The sequence below is a fragment of the Hyaena hyaena genome, unplaced genomic scaffold, assembly GCF_003009895.1.
Source record: "Hyaena hyaena isolate Hyena2069 unplaced genomic scaffold, ASM300989v1 scaffold_58, whole genome shotgun sequence".
Taxonomy (NCBI): Eukaryota; Metazoa; Chordata; class Mammalia; order Carnivora; family Hyaenidae; genus Hyaena; species Hyaena hyaena.
In genome coordinates this window covers 2189127-2205937 of record NW_024080689.1, presented here as the reverse complement: position 1 = coordinate 2205937, position 16811 = coordinate 2189127, and the positions used below count along the sequence as shown (strand labels likewise).

At 48.3% G+C, this 16811-nt stretch overlaps 1 protein-coding gene across 1 annotated transcript in view; it reads left to right on the top strand.

Annotated features, from left to right (window-relative positions):
* The window catches only part of GLP2R (glucagon like peptide 2 receptor), a 52961-nt gene extending 39952 nt beyond the window's left edge, over positions 1-13009 (top strand). Inside the window, exons 11-13 of the mRNA XM_039231642.1 lie at positions 4000-4138; positions 11737-11778; positions 12674-13009. Coding sequence (XP_039087573.1) covers positions 4000-4138; positions 11737-11778; positions 12674-13009 — 517 coding nt within the window. The remainder of the gene's footprint in view (positions 1-3999; positions 4139-11736; positions 11779-12673) is intronic.
* Positions 13010-16811: the final 3802 nt, after the last annotated feature.

The following is a 16811-nucleotide window of genomic DNA, read 5'->3' as shown; positions in this document are numbered from 1 at the left end:
ACTGCTGAGTCATAGGGTAGCTCTATTTTTAATTCTTTTGAGGAACTTGCATACTGTTTTCCAGAGCGGCTGCACCAGTTTGCATCCCCACCAGCCATGCAAGAGGGTTCCTCTCTCTGAGATGGCTTCTTTGAAAGCATTGATAGCTAAGTGTTACCGATCATTCACCTAGTGTCAGATACCATCATTCTGAGGATTTGCCACACATCATTAAAAATGACTGTATTATTTTTTAGTCTTTAAAAAATGACTGTATTATTAATAATAATACTATATTATATTTCAACACTTTGTATTATATTGTCAGCGTAGAACCCTCTTTTTTATGGATGAGAGGTGAAATAGTTTGCCCAAAGCTACATGACCAGTCACTGGTGGGCCTGGGATTTGAACCCAGGCCCAGATACTGTCCTGTACTCTACTGCCTTTGGTGACATCCCTTCCTCTCTCACTGCGCTGGCCCGTGTCAATAAATATTTGTTGGATCGCTGATGGACTGCAACAAACCAAACAATTTAAATAAACAACTGGCTATAGATGAAAAATAAGCATAAATACAGTTCATAAGCATAAACGGTGATAGACATTTATGGATTTCCATTCGGCCAGGGACACTCATGGGGTTCTGTCTAAGCAGAAGTCAGAATGAGGTGAGGAACAGAGAATCTCTTGACATCCATCCAGAGATCTGCTTGTTATCGAAACGGCCTAAAACTTCATGAAAAGATGCTCATTCTTTAAAGATTATCCCATACTGGGGTGCCTGGGTGGCGTAGGTGATTAAGCATCCGACTTTAGCTTAGGTCATGATCTCGTGGTCCGTGGGTCCAAGCCCCACATTGGGCTCTGTGCTGACAGCTCAGAGCCTGGAACCTGCTTCGGATTCTGTGTCTCCCTCTCTTTCTGCCCCTCCCCTACTCACACTCTCTCTCTCTCTCTCTCTCTCTCTCTCTCAAAAATAAACATTAGAAAAATTTTTTAAAAATAAAAAATAAAGATCATCCCATACTAAATGCAGGATTCTGGCACGTGCTGAGGACATCCGTGGGAAAAATTGGTGAAATCCAAATGGAATCCGGATGTATAGTTACTAGCCACATACCAATGTTGCACAAATGGTCTGTGGTTATACAAGGCTAACATGAGGGAAAACAGTGAAGTGTATGTGGGCACTCTCTGTACTATTTTTGCTACTTTTCTACACATCTAAATTTATTCCAAAATAAAGAGCTTATTCGAAACACGTAATGTCATAGCATGCATGGTCCCAAGAATAATTTGAGAGTAAGACACGGATCTGCAACCGAGTATGTACGTATGTGTCCTTGAAACTCAGATAACCCGAAGCAAGCCTGGCAGACTCAGATACTTCCGGGTGCCAATCAAGGAAGGTGAGTGAGTAGTGTAGACTGGTTGAGTGTCCTGGAGCACATGTTCCTTCTAGAAAGAAACAGCTATCCTGAGGCTGGAGCCGATGGTTACCAAGCAGAAATTCAGGCCCAGTATAGCTAGATTCTCCCATTTTTCAAAAGAAGCCAGAAATCTGGACCTCTTTGCTCAAACTCTCCTTATTATTTAAAGATGGCTCCGATAACAAAAATCACCCCCTTTGCATAAGTAAAGACTGTCTGCAGACCAAGTACAGCCTGCGGCCGCCATTTTGCCATCTCTGACCCAAGCTTTTTTTTTTTTTAATGTCTTTATTTTATTTTGAGAGAAAGAGACAGAGAATGAGCGGGGGAGGGGCAGAGAGAAAGGGAAACACAGAACTTGAAGCAGGCTCCAGGCTCTGAGCTGTCAGCAAAGAGCCTGATGTGGGCCTTGAACCCACGGAGCTGAAGTCAGACACTTAACCGACTGAGTCACCCAAGCACCCCGACCCAAGCGTTTTAAAAAAGGAAATTAAAAAAACAAGAAAATCTCTTGAAATATTCTGTGCTTGGGAGCACTTTAATGTTGCTGCCTGGGTGGGCGTGGAGTCGAGAAGAGAAAGCAAGACTCAGGAGAACCAGAGCGCCAGGGTCCCTGTTTCCCAGCCTCCCTGGTCAGTCGCAACCTTGGATACACAGCCCATGGGCCTGGGAGGAGGCCCCTCTGCTCTTCTCTTATGACTTCAGGTCTTTCCAGGGCACAAAGGTGAGGTTTTTAGTTTCCTTGATAACATTACACTTGAATGTCTCTCAGATACAGGATCCATACTTCGCACTTTCTTGGGTACACTTAAACCTTTCTAGGGACACTGCCGTGATCTGGTGACATTCCTACATCTTTAAGTCCGTGGGGTTCGGCAGGGAAGAGACTTCTCCAAGTCTGGCCCTTTAAGACAAGTGATTTGGGCTAAAAAGTCATTATGATGAAACTCTTTTTTTTCCAGTGTGTGTATACAAGACAGTAGCTCTGTTTGTACCCTGAATGAGTCACTTTTGCTAATGTAGTTAGTTTTAAATTAAGCTCAGTAGTGAAAAGCAATTATTCCCAAATGTGGCTGTGTCTCAGAATCCCATGGGGACTGCCTTAAAAATTCACAGCCCCAGGACCAAACATCCAGAGGTTTTGCTTCAGGAGGTCAACACTAGGGCCCAGGAAGCTAGCTAGCTAGCTCTATTTATTACCTATCATCTATTATCTGCCTATCTATCTATCCATCCATTTATCTACATATCATCTATCTATCTTCCTATCTATCTATCCATTTATCTATTATCTATCCACCTACCTACCTACCTACATATCCATCTATTTATCTATCTATCTTCCTTTTTTTAAAAATATTTTTATTTATTTCTAGGAGAGAGAGAGAGACAGCGTGAGCAGGGGAGGGTCAGAGGGAGAGGGAGACACAGACTCTGAAACAGGCTCCAGGCTCTGAGCTGGCAGTCAGCACAGAGCCCAATGCGGGGCTCGAACCCACGAACCGCGAGATCATGACCTAAGCGAAAGTCGGATGCTTAACCGACTAAACCACCCAGGCGCCCGATCTATCTATCTTCCTATCTACCTATCATCAATTATCTATTTATCTACCTATCTATAATCTATCATCTGTTTATTATCTATCATCTATCTATATACATCTATCTATCAACTCTGTATCTATCTATCTATCCATTTATCTATCATCTATCTATCTATCTATCTACCTACCCATCCATTCTTCCATCCATCCATCCATCCATCCATCACCTATCTTTTTAAGTTTCTTAAGGCGTTCTAATGGCAAACCATGTTTGGGAACCACTGGTATGCGGTATGGAATGCTTGGGCCCCAGCTGTGCACTTTGCACATGGGTGGTAGAAAGGAATGTTTGTCTTTTTTATGTAGAGTGTATACAACAGGAGCTTCCACACAGCACTTTTTATGAGGAGAATCAGTCTCTCATTTCCCGCAGCCTTGCCGTCCTGGGGCTGTGAGGCAGCATGGAGGCTAATGGTCAAGCTCTCCATGGAATGTGAAGGGTGTGAGTGTGAAGCCAGAAGCCTTGCTTCCAGGCCTGGATTTGTCACTTAGTTGCTATGGGACCCCGGACACATCATATTCTTTCCCTTCTCAGGTTCAGTAAAGTACTGGCATTGGAAGCCCTGAATAAACAAAGAAATAGAGGCTCTTGCTAGCCAGGTAATAGGAAATCTGTCCAACATGGTAGTGGTGTAGTGTCCCAGGGTAGAGACACGCACGTGGAAATCTATCCATCAGGCAAAACATAATCTGATGTTTATAGATTATGATATGTCTAACGTAATCTATATAGGAGAATTCTTCCATCCATCCATCCGTTCAACTCATGTTTGTTTTCTGAACATCTGGCCGTGGGTCAGGTGTAGGGGTGCATCAGTAAACAAGACCACGTTGATATCAAGATACTCAACGTGTAGCCAGGGAGACAAACTGGAAGATTTGTCAGTAGGATAAGAGCTACCATAAAATCACACACAGAAGAGCAGGAAACGTTGCCTATTCCCGGTGTGGCCTCGTGACAGCTCTTCGGGTTTCATTTGCAGATTGGCAAAGTCGACGCTGGTCCTCATTCCTTTGTTGGGCGTTCACGAGATTCTCTTCTCTTTCGTCACCGACGATCAAGTTGAAGGATTTTCAAAACTTATACGACTCTTCATTCAGTTGACTCTGAGCTCCTTCCACGTAAGTAGGCGTCCGAACCAGGATTCCTGTGCTTTGGTGAAAACAAAATGCTCTCGATCCAAGCAGGCTCAGAATCGGGAAAGCCCACAGGTAGAAGTAGTGCCAGCGGGCTCTATTAGTGAGGGCCTTTGGCATTAGAAGGGTGGGTAGACCAAAGTGTTGCCTCGTTCCTGCCAGCATGACTAAGTGACTAAGAAGGGAAAGTGGTCTGTCTCCTGGGCAGTAATAGTTCATGTGACTCACAATCGTATTAACTCTGAGTATCACCGTGAAGCCTTTTATTAAGTGTCTATTTTTGCTGGATTCTCTGCAGGGCATTGAGCAAAACAAGCATTGTCTAGGCTTCCGGTGACATACTCAGAATATAACATGTAACACAACTCAGTAGGAACCAGTGAGTGGAGACCAGGAGGCTCTTGAACCTTGACGCTGTGTCAAGATGTGTTAGATGGGGCTGAAACTAGAGTCCCACCTGGATATTTCAGTTATCCATTCCTTAAATTGTTATCCATTGCCCAGTAGCTCACAACAACAATAATTTTTATTATTTCTCATTATTCTGGGGACCAGAATTCCAGGTGGGGCATCGTGAGGATGGCAGATGGAGCATCTCCGCTCCATGCATGCCTCCTGGGGCTGGAGCTTCCAGGGTGCGGCACCACTCATGTATCTGGTGCCTGAGTAGCGAAGGCTCACATGGATGGGGCTGGCTGGAGTGGCTTTATTTGGGTCAAATTTCTGGAGCTTTGTTTCTCACTGTCAGCCGCATTCCTCAGTTCCGTATCATCCTAGGGCTTCTCACTCCCTATAATGTTCTTTTCCCCTGCTCTGCCTAGCTGGAAAGCTGAACGTCTTATGTGGCAGTTCAGGGCTCCCAAGGGCACAAAAGAAGGAGCTTCTAGACCTTCTAAATGCCTAAGCCTGACACTTAGTGGTGATATTTCCACTGCATTTTAAGATTTAAAGCAAACCCCAGACCCAGCCTGGACTGAAGGGGAGGAGACCACACAAGGGCATCAATGCTGAGAGGCATGGCTCGGTAGCAAAGGTCATCAATGCAGGTGACCACCACATGTACAGCTGGTGGCAGAGGCCCCGTACAGTGGTAACCTCGGGACTAATCATTCTAAAACGCTAATATAGGGCAGGACTTCTGGAAGGGAGAAGAGAGGCACTTGGCAGATACCCTCCCCCAAAAGCAACAATAAAATTGGACAAACCTGTCAACACCAACCACTTGAAGACCCTGGAATCCAGCCAAAGGCATACAAAAGGTTGGGAAGAGTTTACTCGAGAAAAATGACGAAATCTGAGTGAGAACAGTGGGCTCTGTTGGTTTAGCCCGGTGTGCGCTTTTTCTCCAACCTCTTCTCCGTCCGTAAGGAACTTCGCTGCAGAGAGGGGCTGACTTGAGGTCGATCAATCAGGGAGCAGAAAAAGCCCACACCCCTGGCCATTGTCAGATACAGCAGTGATCTCAGTGGCAAAGGATGGAGGCATGACAATGTCATGGGCTGACGTGGTGATCCTAGCTGGGACGAGAAACAGCCTGGTGGGGTAGGTAGAATTTTAACAGGAGGAATCTGAGGAATGAGACACCTGCCATGGGCCTTGATCACCTCCTACATATCTCTCTGGTGGGCTGGAGGCTTGTGTACATGTAAAAGGTTGCACACACTTGGGGGAGACCAGAAAAGATATGGACACATCGTTGGCCGAGTTCCTGCACACACACCCAGCAAACATGGGAAAACAAAAGCCACAGAAGACTTAGAAACTGCCTAAACTTTGAATTGGTCTCCCAAGCAGCACGCAGATCTATGAGCAAAGGGTGTGGAAGCTTTACTGGCTTAAGGCAGGTGAGCACAACTTCTGACCAGTCATTGCCTAGTCGTTAAGCTATTATAAACGGGGCCAGGAGGCCAGACTTAAACACAAAACCTAAAGGTTTTGAAATGAGCACAGACATCCGTGGCTGTGCGCTTTGGGGGAGAGAGAAGTCACAGAACTGGTGGGCCGGGCAAATTACTAAACAAACAAATGCCAGCAACCACCCAGGGGGTGGGGAGTAGGGAACCGGATTCCTGAGCTGCTGCAATATGCGACCCCAAACTTCCAGTTTTGAACAAAAAAAGTATGAGACATGCAGAGAAACAGGAAAGTAGGATGCATATTCAGGAAAAAGAGAATCAGTCCATAGAAACGCTCTGAGAGTTCTCTTAAGCAAAGACTTCAAAGAAGCTATTGTAAATATGTTCCGGAGCAACTGGCTGGCTCAGTTGGTAGAGCATGCAACTCTCAATCTCAGGGGTATAAATGTGAGCCCCACATTAGGTATAGAGATTAATTAAAAATAAAATCTTTAAAAAAATATATGTTCAAAGCATTAAAAGAAACCATGTTTAAGGAAATAAATGTATATATGATGACAAAGAGTCATCGATTAGAAAATCTTAGTACAGAGAGAGAAATTATAAACAAAGAACCGATCTGGGAGTGCCTGGGTGGTGCAGTCGGTTGAGTATCTGACTCCTGATCTCTGCTCAGGTCATGATCTCACAGTCTCTGGGTTCAAGCCCTGCATGGGGTTCAAGCCCCACATCAGGCTCTGTGCTGACAGCTCAGAGCCTGCTTGGGATTCTCTTTCTGCCTCTCTATCTCTCTGTACCTCCCCTGCCCTCCCTCTCTCTCTCTCAAAAAATAAACTAAAACAATTGTTTTAAAAAGACAGTAGATTGCACAAAATAACTATTATAAACTGCATTAGCATTATACACTACATTATAAACATCTAATATATTATCACAGTGATATCACACAAGAAGGACGGCATGAAGCTATATTGATGGAAGATTTCTATATTCTGCTAAAATTATGTTACTATTAGCACGATAAAGATTGTGATATGTAAAGGTACATGTTATAATCTCTGGAAAAAAACACCAAGGAATTAACTAAAAAAATAGTAAAATACCAGCAGAGGAATGAAACTGGAACCCTAGAAAATATCTTTCGATCTCCCAAAATACTTTCGATGTCATTGAACCCTCCCATTATCACTGCGAGGAGAAATTCTCCTATCACATTACTGAAAGAAGACTCAGGAGAAATTGCATGTGACAGAGGTCGGCAGAGATGGGGCTTGTTTGCAGAGGTTAAGCCTCTGCTGGTGAGCACTATGCCATGATGTCTTCCCGGTGCTCTGTGAGGATTCCAACCAGGAAATCCCATGTTCTCTGGACCACTGTCTTTTTTTCTTTTCATGTTTATTTTTGAAAAAGGGGGAGAGACAGAGCACAAGCAGGCGAGGGGCAGAGAGAGAAGGAGACACAGAATTCGAAGCAGGCTCCAGGCTCTGAGCTGTCAGCATAGAGCCCGACGTGGGGCTTGAACCCACGATCTGTGAGATCATGACTAGAGCTGAAGTGTGATGCTTAACCCACTGGGCCACCCAGGTGCCCCCAATCCCTTCATCACAGCCTTAAAGCCACTGCCTCCAGGTGGAGCCAAGTTCTGGGATTCTGGGACAGAGAAGAGAGAATGTGCCTGTCCGTTGCACACTCACCGAAGGCCAGAGACACAGCCTGGGGCATGCAGTCTGGGCAGTTGGACGGTGGCTCCTCTCTCCGTCTGTTAGAGCTGAGTTCTGTGTGGCTCTGAGCTGAGACACAAGACCCATTGACCCATTGTTAACCTTTTTTTTTTCCCATTATGAAACCATGTTTAATTGATTTCAATCTTTTTGGGGATTTCAATGGCTAAGCTTTAATACTTTGGGTTTCCGATTAAAAGTGTTGATCTTTAACAGGTAATCCCGGGGCGTCTGGGTGGCTCATTCGGTTAAAGCATCCGGCTTCGGCTCAGGTCACAGTCTCGCGGTTCGTGGGTTCGAGCCCCGTGTCGGGCTCTGTGCTGACAGCTCGGAGCCTGGAGTCTGCTTCCGATTCTGTGTCTCCCCCCCGCCCCCTGTCCCTTCCCCATGTGCACTCTGTGTCTGTCTCTCAAAAATAAATAAAATGTTTAAAAAATTTTTTAAAAAATAAAAGGGAACCCCAAATTAGAAACATCAACAAAGTAAGAAGCGACCACTGTTCTATCTGTTAGTATTTGAGGGTCTTTCTTCCTTTGAGGGCTTGATTGGTCATATGAACCAAGGATCTTACACACCGAAGGCCATCTGAAGACCAGATGCTCATGGGGAGCTATGGCAGACAGATTTTGAGGAAGTATCAGCCTATCAGACCTCTCTGGCAAGGGAGCCATCATTTGCTACTTGGCAAACTGCTCCAAACGTTCATGGTTTAAAGCAAGGAATCGTGTTATCTTTAATGATTCTATAACCAAACGTTCATGGTTTAAAGCAAGGAATCGTGTTATCTTTAATGATTCTATAAGCTGGGCCACCTGGACCTGCAGGGTAGTACTTTTTTTTTTTTTTTTAATGTTTTATTTATTTCTAGGAGAGAGAGAGAGAGACAGCATGAGCAGAGGAGGGTCAGAGAGAGAGGGAGTCACAGACTGAAACAGGCTCCAGGCTCTGAGCTGGCAGCCAACACAGAGCCCGACTTGGGGCCTGAACCCACGAACCGCGAGATCATGACCCAAGCGAAAGTCGGACGCTTAACCGACTAAGCCACCCAGGAGCCCCAAGGGTGATACTTTTGATAGATGCAAGTTTTGAACGGGGCTGCACACATCTGAAAGCTCGGTTGGGTTGGAACATCCAGTATGACCCGTTCACATGGCTGGACCTTGACACGGTCTGTTGGCCGGGGCCCCGCTGAGAGCTCTTAATCACAGAACTTCAGTTCTCCTCCACGTGGGCTCTCCATATATCATGGGCATCTCCTAGCCTGAGAGCCAGACTCTTGGATCATCCTCAAAGCAAATGTTCAAACAGGGAGAAAATAGACACATTGGAGCATCCTAAGGTGTAAGCTTGGAAATCCCAGAATGTCTCTTCCACCATATTGTACTGGTAGAAGGAGTCACAGGGTCATCCCAGATTTGAAGGGAGGGCGAGAAAAACCAGTCTACCACTTCCAGTAAGGAGTAGCATATGCCTACAGGGAGGGAAGAGATCCTTGGGGCCATTTCTAGACACTCACCACCATGCTGGACCCTTTGGTCTTGCAGCTAGAGCTCTGCCGCCCCCACCCCTGCACCGCTGAGAAGGATGAGGAGCCAGACTAGGGCAGGAAGCACACTGAGGGCCTGTGCATGGCCAGAGACCTCCCTCCTTCTGAGCACCCCTGCCCTGCTCCCCTCCATATGGCCGAGCATATGGAGAGCGTGAGAGCGTGGTGGGCAGATGTGCGGGAGCAAATCCGGTGGCTCATATCTTAGTGTATTGGTGGGAATTGGCATGGACTGAACAACTGCTTGGAGGGTCCTTCACTCTTCCAAGCCCTTTTTTCTTTAAAAAAATTTGTTTATCTATTTTTGAGGGGAGCGAGTAGGGAGGGACAGAGAGAGGGAGACACAAAATCTGAAGCACAGAGCCGGACACGGGGCTCGAACCCACAAACTGCGAGATCATGACCTGAGCCAAAGCCAAGAGTCGGATGCTTAACCAATTGAGCCACCCAGACGCCCCCGCAATTCTTTATCAATGACTAGGGAGAGAACAGAAAGGAAACTGTCCTGTCATATTTTAGAAACCGTCTGACATTGAACGAGGCAAGACTCTTGTAGGAGTAAGTTACTGAAATCAACTCATGCATTCATTCACTCATTCACGTATTCCTTTTATGGAGATGACTGAGCTCCTCTTGTGTGCCAGACATTTGGAGACCAGGTTACCCAGGGGTGTAGCTTCCATTTTGCTCCCTTGGATCAACGCCCCTTTTTGGGGGATGCCTCATGTCATGAAGACATTCAACAGCTCTATGGGGGAGACCGAGGCCTCCTACCACCCACCAGCACCCACTTGCCAGGCATGTAAGCCATCCTGGAAGCAAGTCAAGCCTTCAGAAGACTAAAGCTCCAGCCAACATCTTGACCATAACTGGAAGGGTGACCCTGAGCCAAAATACCCAGCTGAGTCACTGCCAGAGTCTTGGCCCATAGAAAGTATGCGAGGCGATCAATCTTTACTGTTTTGATCCACCGAGTTCTACAGCAACAGGTAGCTGATGCATTAGCTAGAGACGGTGGAAGAAACCAGAAGGCCTGTAGGGCTGGAAAACAGTGGTTAAGGGTAAACATGGCCCGAGATGAAGTCAGCGACACAGACACAGAGCCCAAGTCACCTTGAGTCCCTTCTGTGGTGAGGAGATTTTATTTTATCTAAGCGTGATGAGAAACTGCTGGCATGAAATGATCTATCTTTTCTTTTTAAAATTTTGTTTAATATTTATTTATTTATTTTTTTTAATGATTTATTTCTAGGAGAGAGAGAGAGAGAGACAGCGTGAGCAGGGGAGGGTCAGAGAGAGAGGGAGTCACAGACTCTGAATCAGGCTCCAGGCTCTGAGCTGGCAGTCAGCACAGAGCCCGACGCGGGGCTCGAACCCACGAACCGCGAGATCATGACCTAAGCGAAAGTCGGACTCTTAACCGACTAAGCCACCCAGGCGCCCCCTTTTAATATTTATTTTTGAGAGAGAGAGAGATGAGCGTGAGTGGGGGAGGGGCAGAGAGAGAGACACACACACACAGAATCCAAAGTAGGCTCCAGGCTCCGAACTGCCAGCACAGAGCCCGACGCAGGGCTCGAACTCACAAATGGTGAGATCATGACCTGAGCCGAAGTCGGACGCCCAACAGACTGAGCCACCCAGGTGCCCCAATCTATCTTTTCAAAAGACACATTCTGACAAGAGAAGGGGGTATTTCTTAACTCACATAAATGAAAATTTCAGGATCAGGCATATTTGGATCCAGGAACTCGAATGAAAATAGGAAATCTGCCTCTTAACCATCTCCAGCCTCTGCTTTTCTCTCTGTTGTCTTCATCCTTGGACAGGCCCCCTCCGTGCAGCTGGGAAGATGCCCATGAGGGTCTCAGGCCTACGTGGACGGTATTCAGTTGGCAAACACGGGGAAGAGAGTTCAACCCTTTTTTTCCATTCCCAGTGAAAAGAACTCAGATTGTCCCTGCTTGGGTCTGATGCCCATATGGGCCGATTATTGTGGTGATCCTGGACTGTGGGGACTGTGGGGACCATGATCAACAGCCTTGCCAGAAGCCAGGGGAGTAGGGGAGGGTCAGCTCCCAAAAGGAAAGAATAAAATTCAGGCCAAAAATGTTAGCCAGTGCTCATTACAGACAAATAGAAACGGGGTAGTGGTCTTGTACAATAATTCGTACAATTGAATGAATAATAGAGGGTCTTTGGGATTTACTCACCATTCACCGGCAAGCATCTAAGCGAACGTCTGGGCTGGTGTGGGTGGTGGGGGTCAAAGTGAGAAGAGATCGCAGTGAAACCCAGGTTAACATAAACAGTATGACGAATCTGGTTGGCGCTAGCATTGTAATTGTCTGCCTCTTCTGGAAGCTTCTAGGACTGGGTGGGGCTTTGGGCTTTCCAGGGGGCTCTCAGCCACATCTTGGACTGAGTCAAACCTCACGCCACCTCTTCCTTTGGTTGCAGGGATTGCTCGTGGCCTTGCAGTATTGTTTTGCCAATGGAGAGGTACGTCTCTGGAGCGGCCAGCCAGGGTCCAGCGAGGCCCGGGGCTGGCTTCCCGCTGTCCGTCCTGGAGGTGGCTGGTTATGTGGTGGTGCCGTGGGGGGAGTGTGCAGTGACAGGCACGTAGTGGAGCCACGTGGATCTGTGGGCCCCCAGTAAGGAGAGCACGAGGCAGCTTAGACGGATCGGCAAAGGCGTCGGGATGAGCGAAGGGCTCAGAACCCAACCCAGAGTCCATCAGGGCACCGTACCCATTTGAGCCTCAGTTTTCTCATCTGTAAAATGGGAATACTACCCATCCCTGCCCTGTAGTATCGCCCGGGGCTTGCTGATCTTCTGGTAAAGGCAGCGCAGCACCTGGTAACTATGATAGCTTTTATTATTAATTTTATTAATATTATTATCTTTATTATTAATATTCTTGCAAGCCTTGGAAAGAGGCTTGAAAGGGGGGAGGGCAGGGGAGACAGTTTTCTCTCGGCTTCAGGAATTGGTGGAATTCCCAGGCCCCCTTTCACCCACTAGAATGGAAGCTTCTTCACAGCAAAACCTGCTTCCCTCCTGCTCACTGCTGCCGCCTCTGTGTTCGCGAGGGGGCGCCCTGTCCACCAGCAGGTGCCCTATGACACCTCGACACAGTCCTTTCCGGCACACCGTATCTCAAAATTCTGTCTGCTCGCCCCACTGCCGTGCCGTGTCCTGGCTGTTACTACCCTCCGCCCTGCACACCTGTGCTTCTCAATTGCTCCTCTCTGCTCACCCCCCTCCCCAGTTAGGAGGTAAGTTTCCCGCCCGCGGCACACAGGAGCCACGCAGTAATCACCTAGAGGACACACACGGCCAAGTGACTCCAGGACAGTGACCCGCCCTCTTCTCCCCCCGCCCCCCACCCCGGCAGGTGAAGGCTGAGCTCCGCAAGCAGTGGGTCCGCTTCCTGCTCGCCCGCGACTCTGGCTGCAGAGCCTGGGTCCTGGAGAAGAACTTCCGATTCCTGGGGAAATGTCCCAAGAAGCTGTCCCAGGCAGACGGCAAGGGGACGCTGCAGAAGCTGCAGCCGTCGCCGGGCGGTGGGCAGCTCCTGCATCTGACCATGCAGGGCCTGGGGGGGCTGGGCGCCCGGCCCCCGCGGGGACACGCAGCCTGGCCCCGGGGCAGCAGCCTGTCGGAGAGCAGCGACGGTGACTTCACCCTGACCCACACCATGGAGGAGATTCTGGAAGAGAGCGAGATCTAGGCTGGAGGCCCACCGCCCTGGCTCTGCTCCCTGAGAGCGGGGAGGGAGGATGAAGCCCGCCACAGAGGGTCACCCGTCTCCCCACGCGCCACGGCCGCTTTGGCATCAAGTTCATGTCCGGGTCTTGCACGCTGGAAGACCTTGCGTGGAGAGTGCTCTGGCGACTGAGCGGGGCCTGGGCCGTTAGAGTCAGGCTCAGCGACTGAATGGATAAGTCAAGGGGCTGAAGGAAAACCGCAGGAGGAACATTCTAGAGAAACACGTGTTCATGCCCTGGAGTGTCGCTTTTAGAGGGTACAACACGCATGTGTAGGCGGGCGGGTTCGTTGCCATGGGACTAGATACTGCCACGCATCGGGGGAGGGACGGGATGGTATGTAACAAGCCGGGTTGCCAGACTTAGCAGTTAAAATACATAACGCTCAGTTACATTTGCATTTCAGATACATGAATAATTTTATGTAAAAGTATTTCTCCTCTGCAACTCAGATGAAGCCGTGGGTCCTGTATTTTATGTGGCAACTCCATTGTCAAGGGTACTTTGTAGCAGGGGTGGGGACTAGGGGAGGCAGGTGAGGGACGCAGCAGGTTGGGTACAAGATTTCAGACAGTCCTGGAAGAAACCTCGATTGTACGATAAGTGACATTTTAACACGACATTGAAACAAATAACAAAATCCGTAAACTACCAGGGCCAGGCTGAGAGCGAGGTCAGCTCATGGAAAGGCGGAGTCTGATCCTCACTTTATTGACAATTTTGCCATTTCACTCATCGTGGACTTTTTAACACTCGTTTCTATTTTTCAACGATGGCCCCAAAATATTATTTATCTTGGTGATTGAGGTTTTTTTTTGAGCGTCCCCCAGTCCCGGCTCTGCTTTCCAAAAGGAAAAACGGGAGCAAAGGCATTAGGCAAGGGCATTAGAAAGCAAAGGGGGTACTTGGGGGGTCCAGATTATCCATAGTTCAATCATTGAAATACACATGCTTCTAAATTTCTCCTTCCTCTCTGTGTCCCTGCCTTTCCTCATTCTAGAAAGCTGGGGTCCCAGCACAGCTGGTCCAGAGTAGGCACTCAGCACACAGCCGTCAGTGACACAAGACAGAAATGTCCTGAGAGCTTCAGATGCTGTGAGGGGTGAGTCACCAAGGACTCAGCCTCAAACAAGAGAAGGAACTTTTTTTCCTCAAAGCATCTGTAATTATGTCCTGCCCCCTCTTCACTCCACAAATGGGGTGGCACGCAGACACACATACCACACACACACACCACACACACGCACACACACACACGCACACACACACACACACACACATACACACACACACACACTGCTTGCTCTTGTCTTGCTAAAGATTAAAATAACAAGTTTATTTAATTTGGTTTGTATGTGGTCGATTCTTTGACCTGTGTTTCTCCCCGGTGTGCTGTTCTTGGGTAGAAGTGGAAGGAAGGGGGGCGTCTGGGGGGCTCAGTCGATTAAGCGTCCAAGTCCGGCTCAGGTCATGATCTTGCGGTTCTTGAGTTTGAGCCCCGCGTCAGGCTCTGTGCTGACAATTCAGAGCCCGGAGCTGCTTCAGATTCTGTGTCTCCCTCTCTCTCTGTCCCTCCCCTGCTCACACTCTGTCTCTCAAAAATGAAAAAATGTTTAAAAAAATTAAAAAAGAAGTCGAAGAAAGGGCTGTGGCATTAAGCCTCCTTGGGGACCAAGAGGAGTGAGCAGAGAGGTAGCAGACAAAGGTCAGAGGACTGGAGGTAAGTGACCCCTCTGCCCCCACCTTGACCACTCCATAGGTCATTCACTTTGCTTGTTGCTTTGAAGGTCTGGCCTAGTGGGTCTCAATCCTGGCATGACAATCCCCCGAGGAAATTTCTAGAAACACTGATGGCTGGGGCCTGAGCCAGAGATTCCCACGAAATTGGTCTGAATGAGCCTGGATATAGTGATTTTGTTTTTTACTGTGGTAAAATGCATATAACACAAAATTTGCCATTTTAACCACTTTTAAGTGTACAGTCAGTGGCATTACGTACATTCACACTGTTGTCCAGCCATCCCTATGGTCTGTCTCCAGAACGTTCTCACCTCCCCCAACTAAACCTCTGTCCCCATTAAATAATAACCCCCCATCTCCCCACCCAGCCCCTGGCACCGCCGTTCTATTTCCCGTCCCTGAACATGAGGACTCGGGGCACATTCATTACATCAGTGGAATCACGCTGTATTTGTCTTTTGGTGCCTGGCTTATCTCACTCAGCATAATGTCCTGAAGGTTCATCCATGTTGTAAGCTGTACTAGAACTTCATTCGTTCTTATTTTTTATGTTTCTTTCTTTTTGAGAGAGACAGACAGAGCGTGAGCAGGGGAGGGGCAGAGAGAGAGGGAGACACAGAATCCGAAGCAGCTCCAGGCTCTGAGCATCAGCACAGAGCCCGATGCGGGGCTTGAACTCACGAGATCATGACCTGAGCTGAAGTTGGACGCTTAACTGACTGAGCCACCCAGGAGCCCCAATTTCATTCCTCCTATGACAGAATATTATCCCCTTATATGGATATTTTTTCAATCCATTCATCAGTTGATGGACACTTGGGTTGCTTCTCCATTTTAGCCACTGTTGAAAAACACTGCCATGGGCACGGTGGTGTGAAGGAGTCTGTTGGGGCCCTGTTTTCAATTCTTTGGATAGACACTTAGGAGAACGGCTGGATCATATGATCGTTCTGTTAACCAAGCTGAGGAACCGCCAAGCTGTTCTTTATAACAACGGCACCATTTTATCTTCCCACAACCACACACAAGGGTTTCGATTTATCCACATCCTTGCCAACACCTCCATTCTACATTTTTGATAATCGCCATCCTACCGGCTATGGAGTGGTAGCTAGGATGGCTTTAATTTGCATTTCTTTTTCTTTTTAATTTATTTTTTATTGGAGAGAGAGAGAGAGAGAGTGCACATGTGAGCGGAGGGAAGGGGCAAAGAGAGAGAATCCCAAGTAGGCTCTACGTTCAGCACAGAGCCCGACGTGGGGCTTGATCTCACAACCATCAGATCACGACCTGAGCCGAAATCAAGAGTCAGACGCTTAACCAGCTGAGCCCCCCGGGCGCCCCCATCTCCTTTTCAGCTCGGGTGACATGAGCTCTCTGACTTCAGAGAGAAGTGAAAAGCCCCCTAACCTCGCTCCGCAACGAATCAGATTCCCTCGTGGAGGGCGGGGTGGGGGTTGGTGAAAGGTACCCGGTAGCCCTTTGGTTTTACCCCTGGGCTACCCTGAGTGGGACCCACGGTCCTTCTCCCCCTGAGCTGGCCCCTCCTTGGCTGATACTGGGGGCGGGGGGGGGGGGGTTGGGCAGGTGATTCTAATAACTCTGTTCCTCCAGGAATCACTGGACCAGTCCCTCTCTCCCCTTCCAGCTCTGATGCCGTGTGACCCCCGAATTCTCTGCCTGAGCTTGCCCCTCCTTGGCTGGGACTGGGGGCGGGGGGGGGGGTCTTGGGCAGGTGATTCTAATAACTCTGTTCCTCCAGGAATCACTGGACCAGTCCCTCTCTCCCCTTCCAGCTCTGATGCCGTGTGACCCCCGAATTCTCTGCCTGGTCATGCCCGCGTCAAAACTATTGAGCCAGCCTGGTGTAATCCAAAGGACTCTAGTTTAAGTCCCAAGCCTCCTCTTCTTTCGTGGCTTCCGTGTCCCAGGCTATACCATGGCGTTAGTAACACCTCCATCAGTGAAGTAACACCACACATTGAGCAAGACGCCTGGCTCACAGGAAAGGCTCCCTCCTAAGTG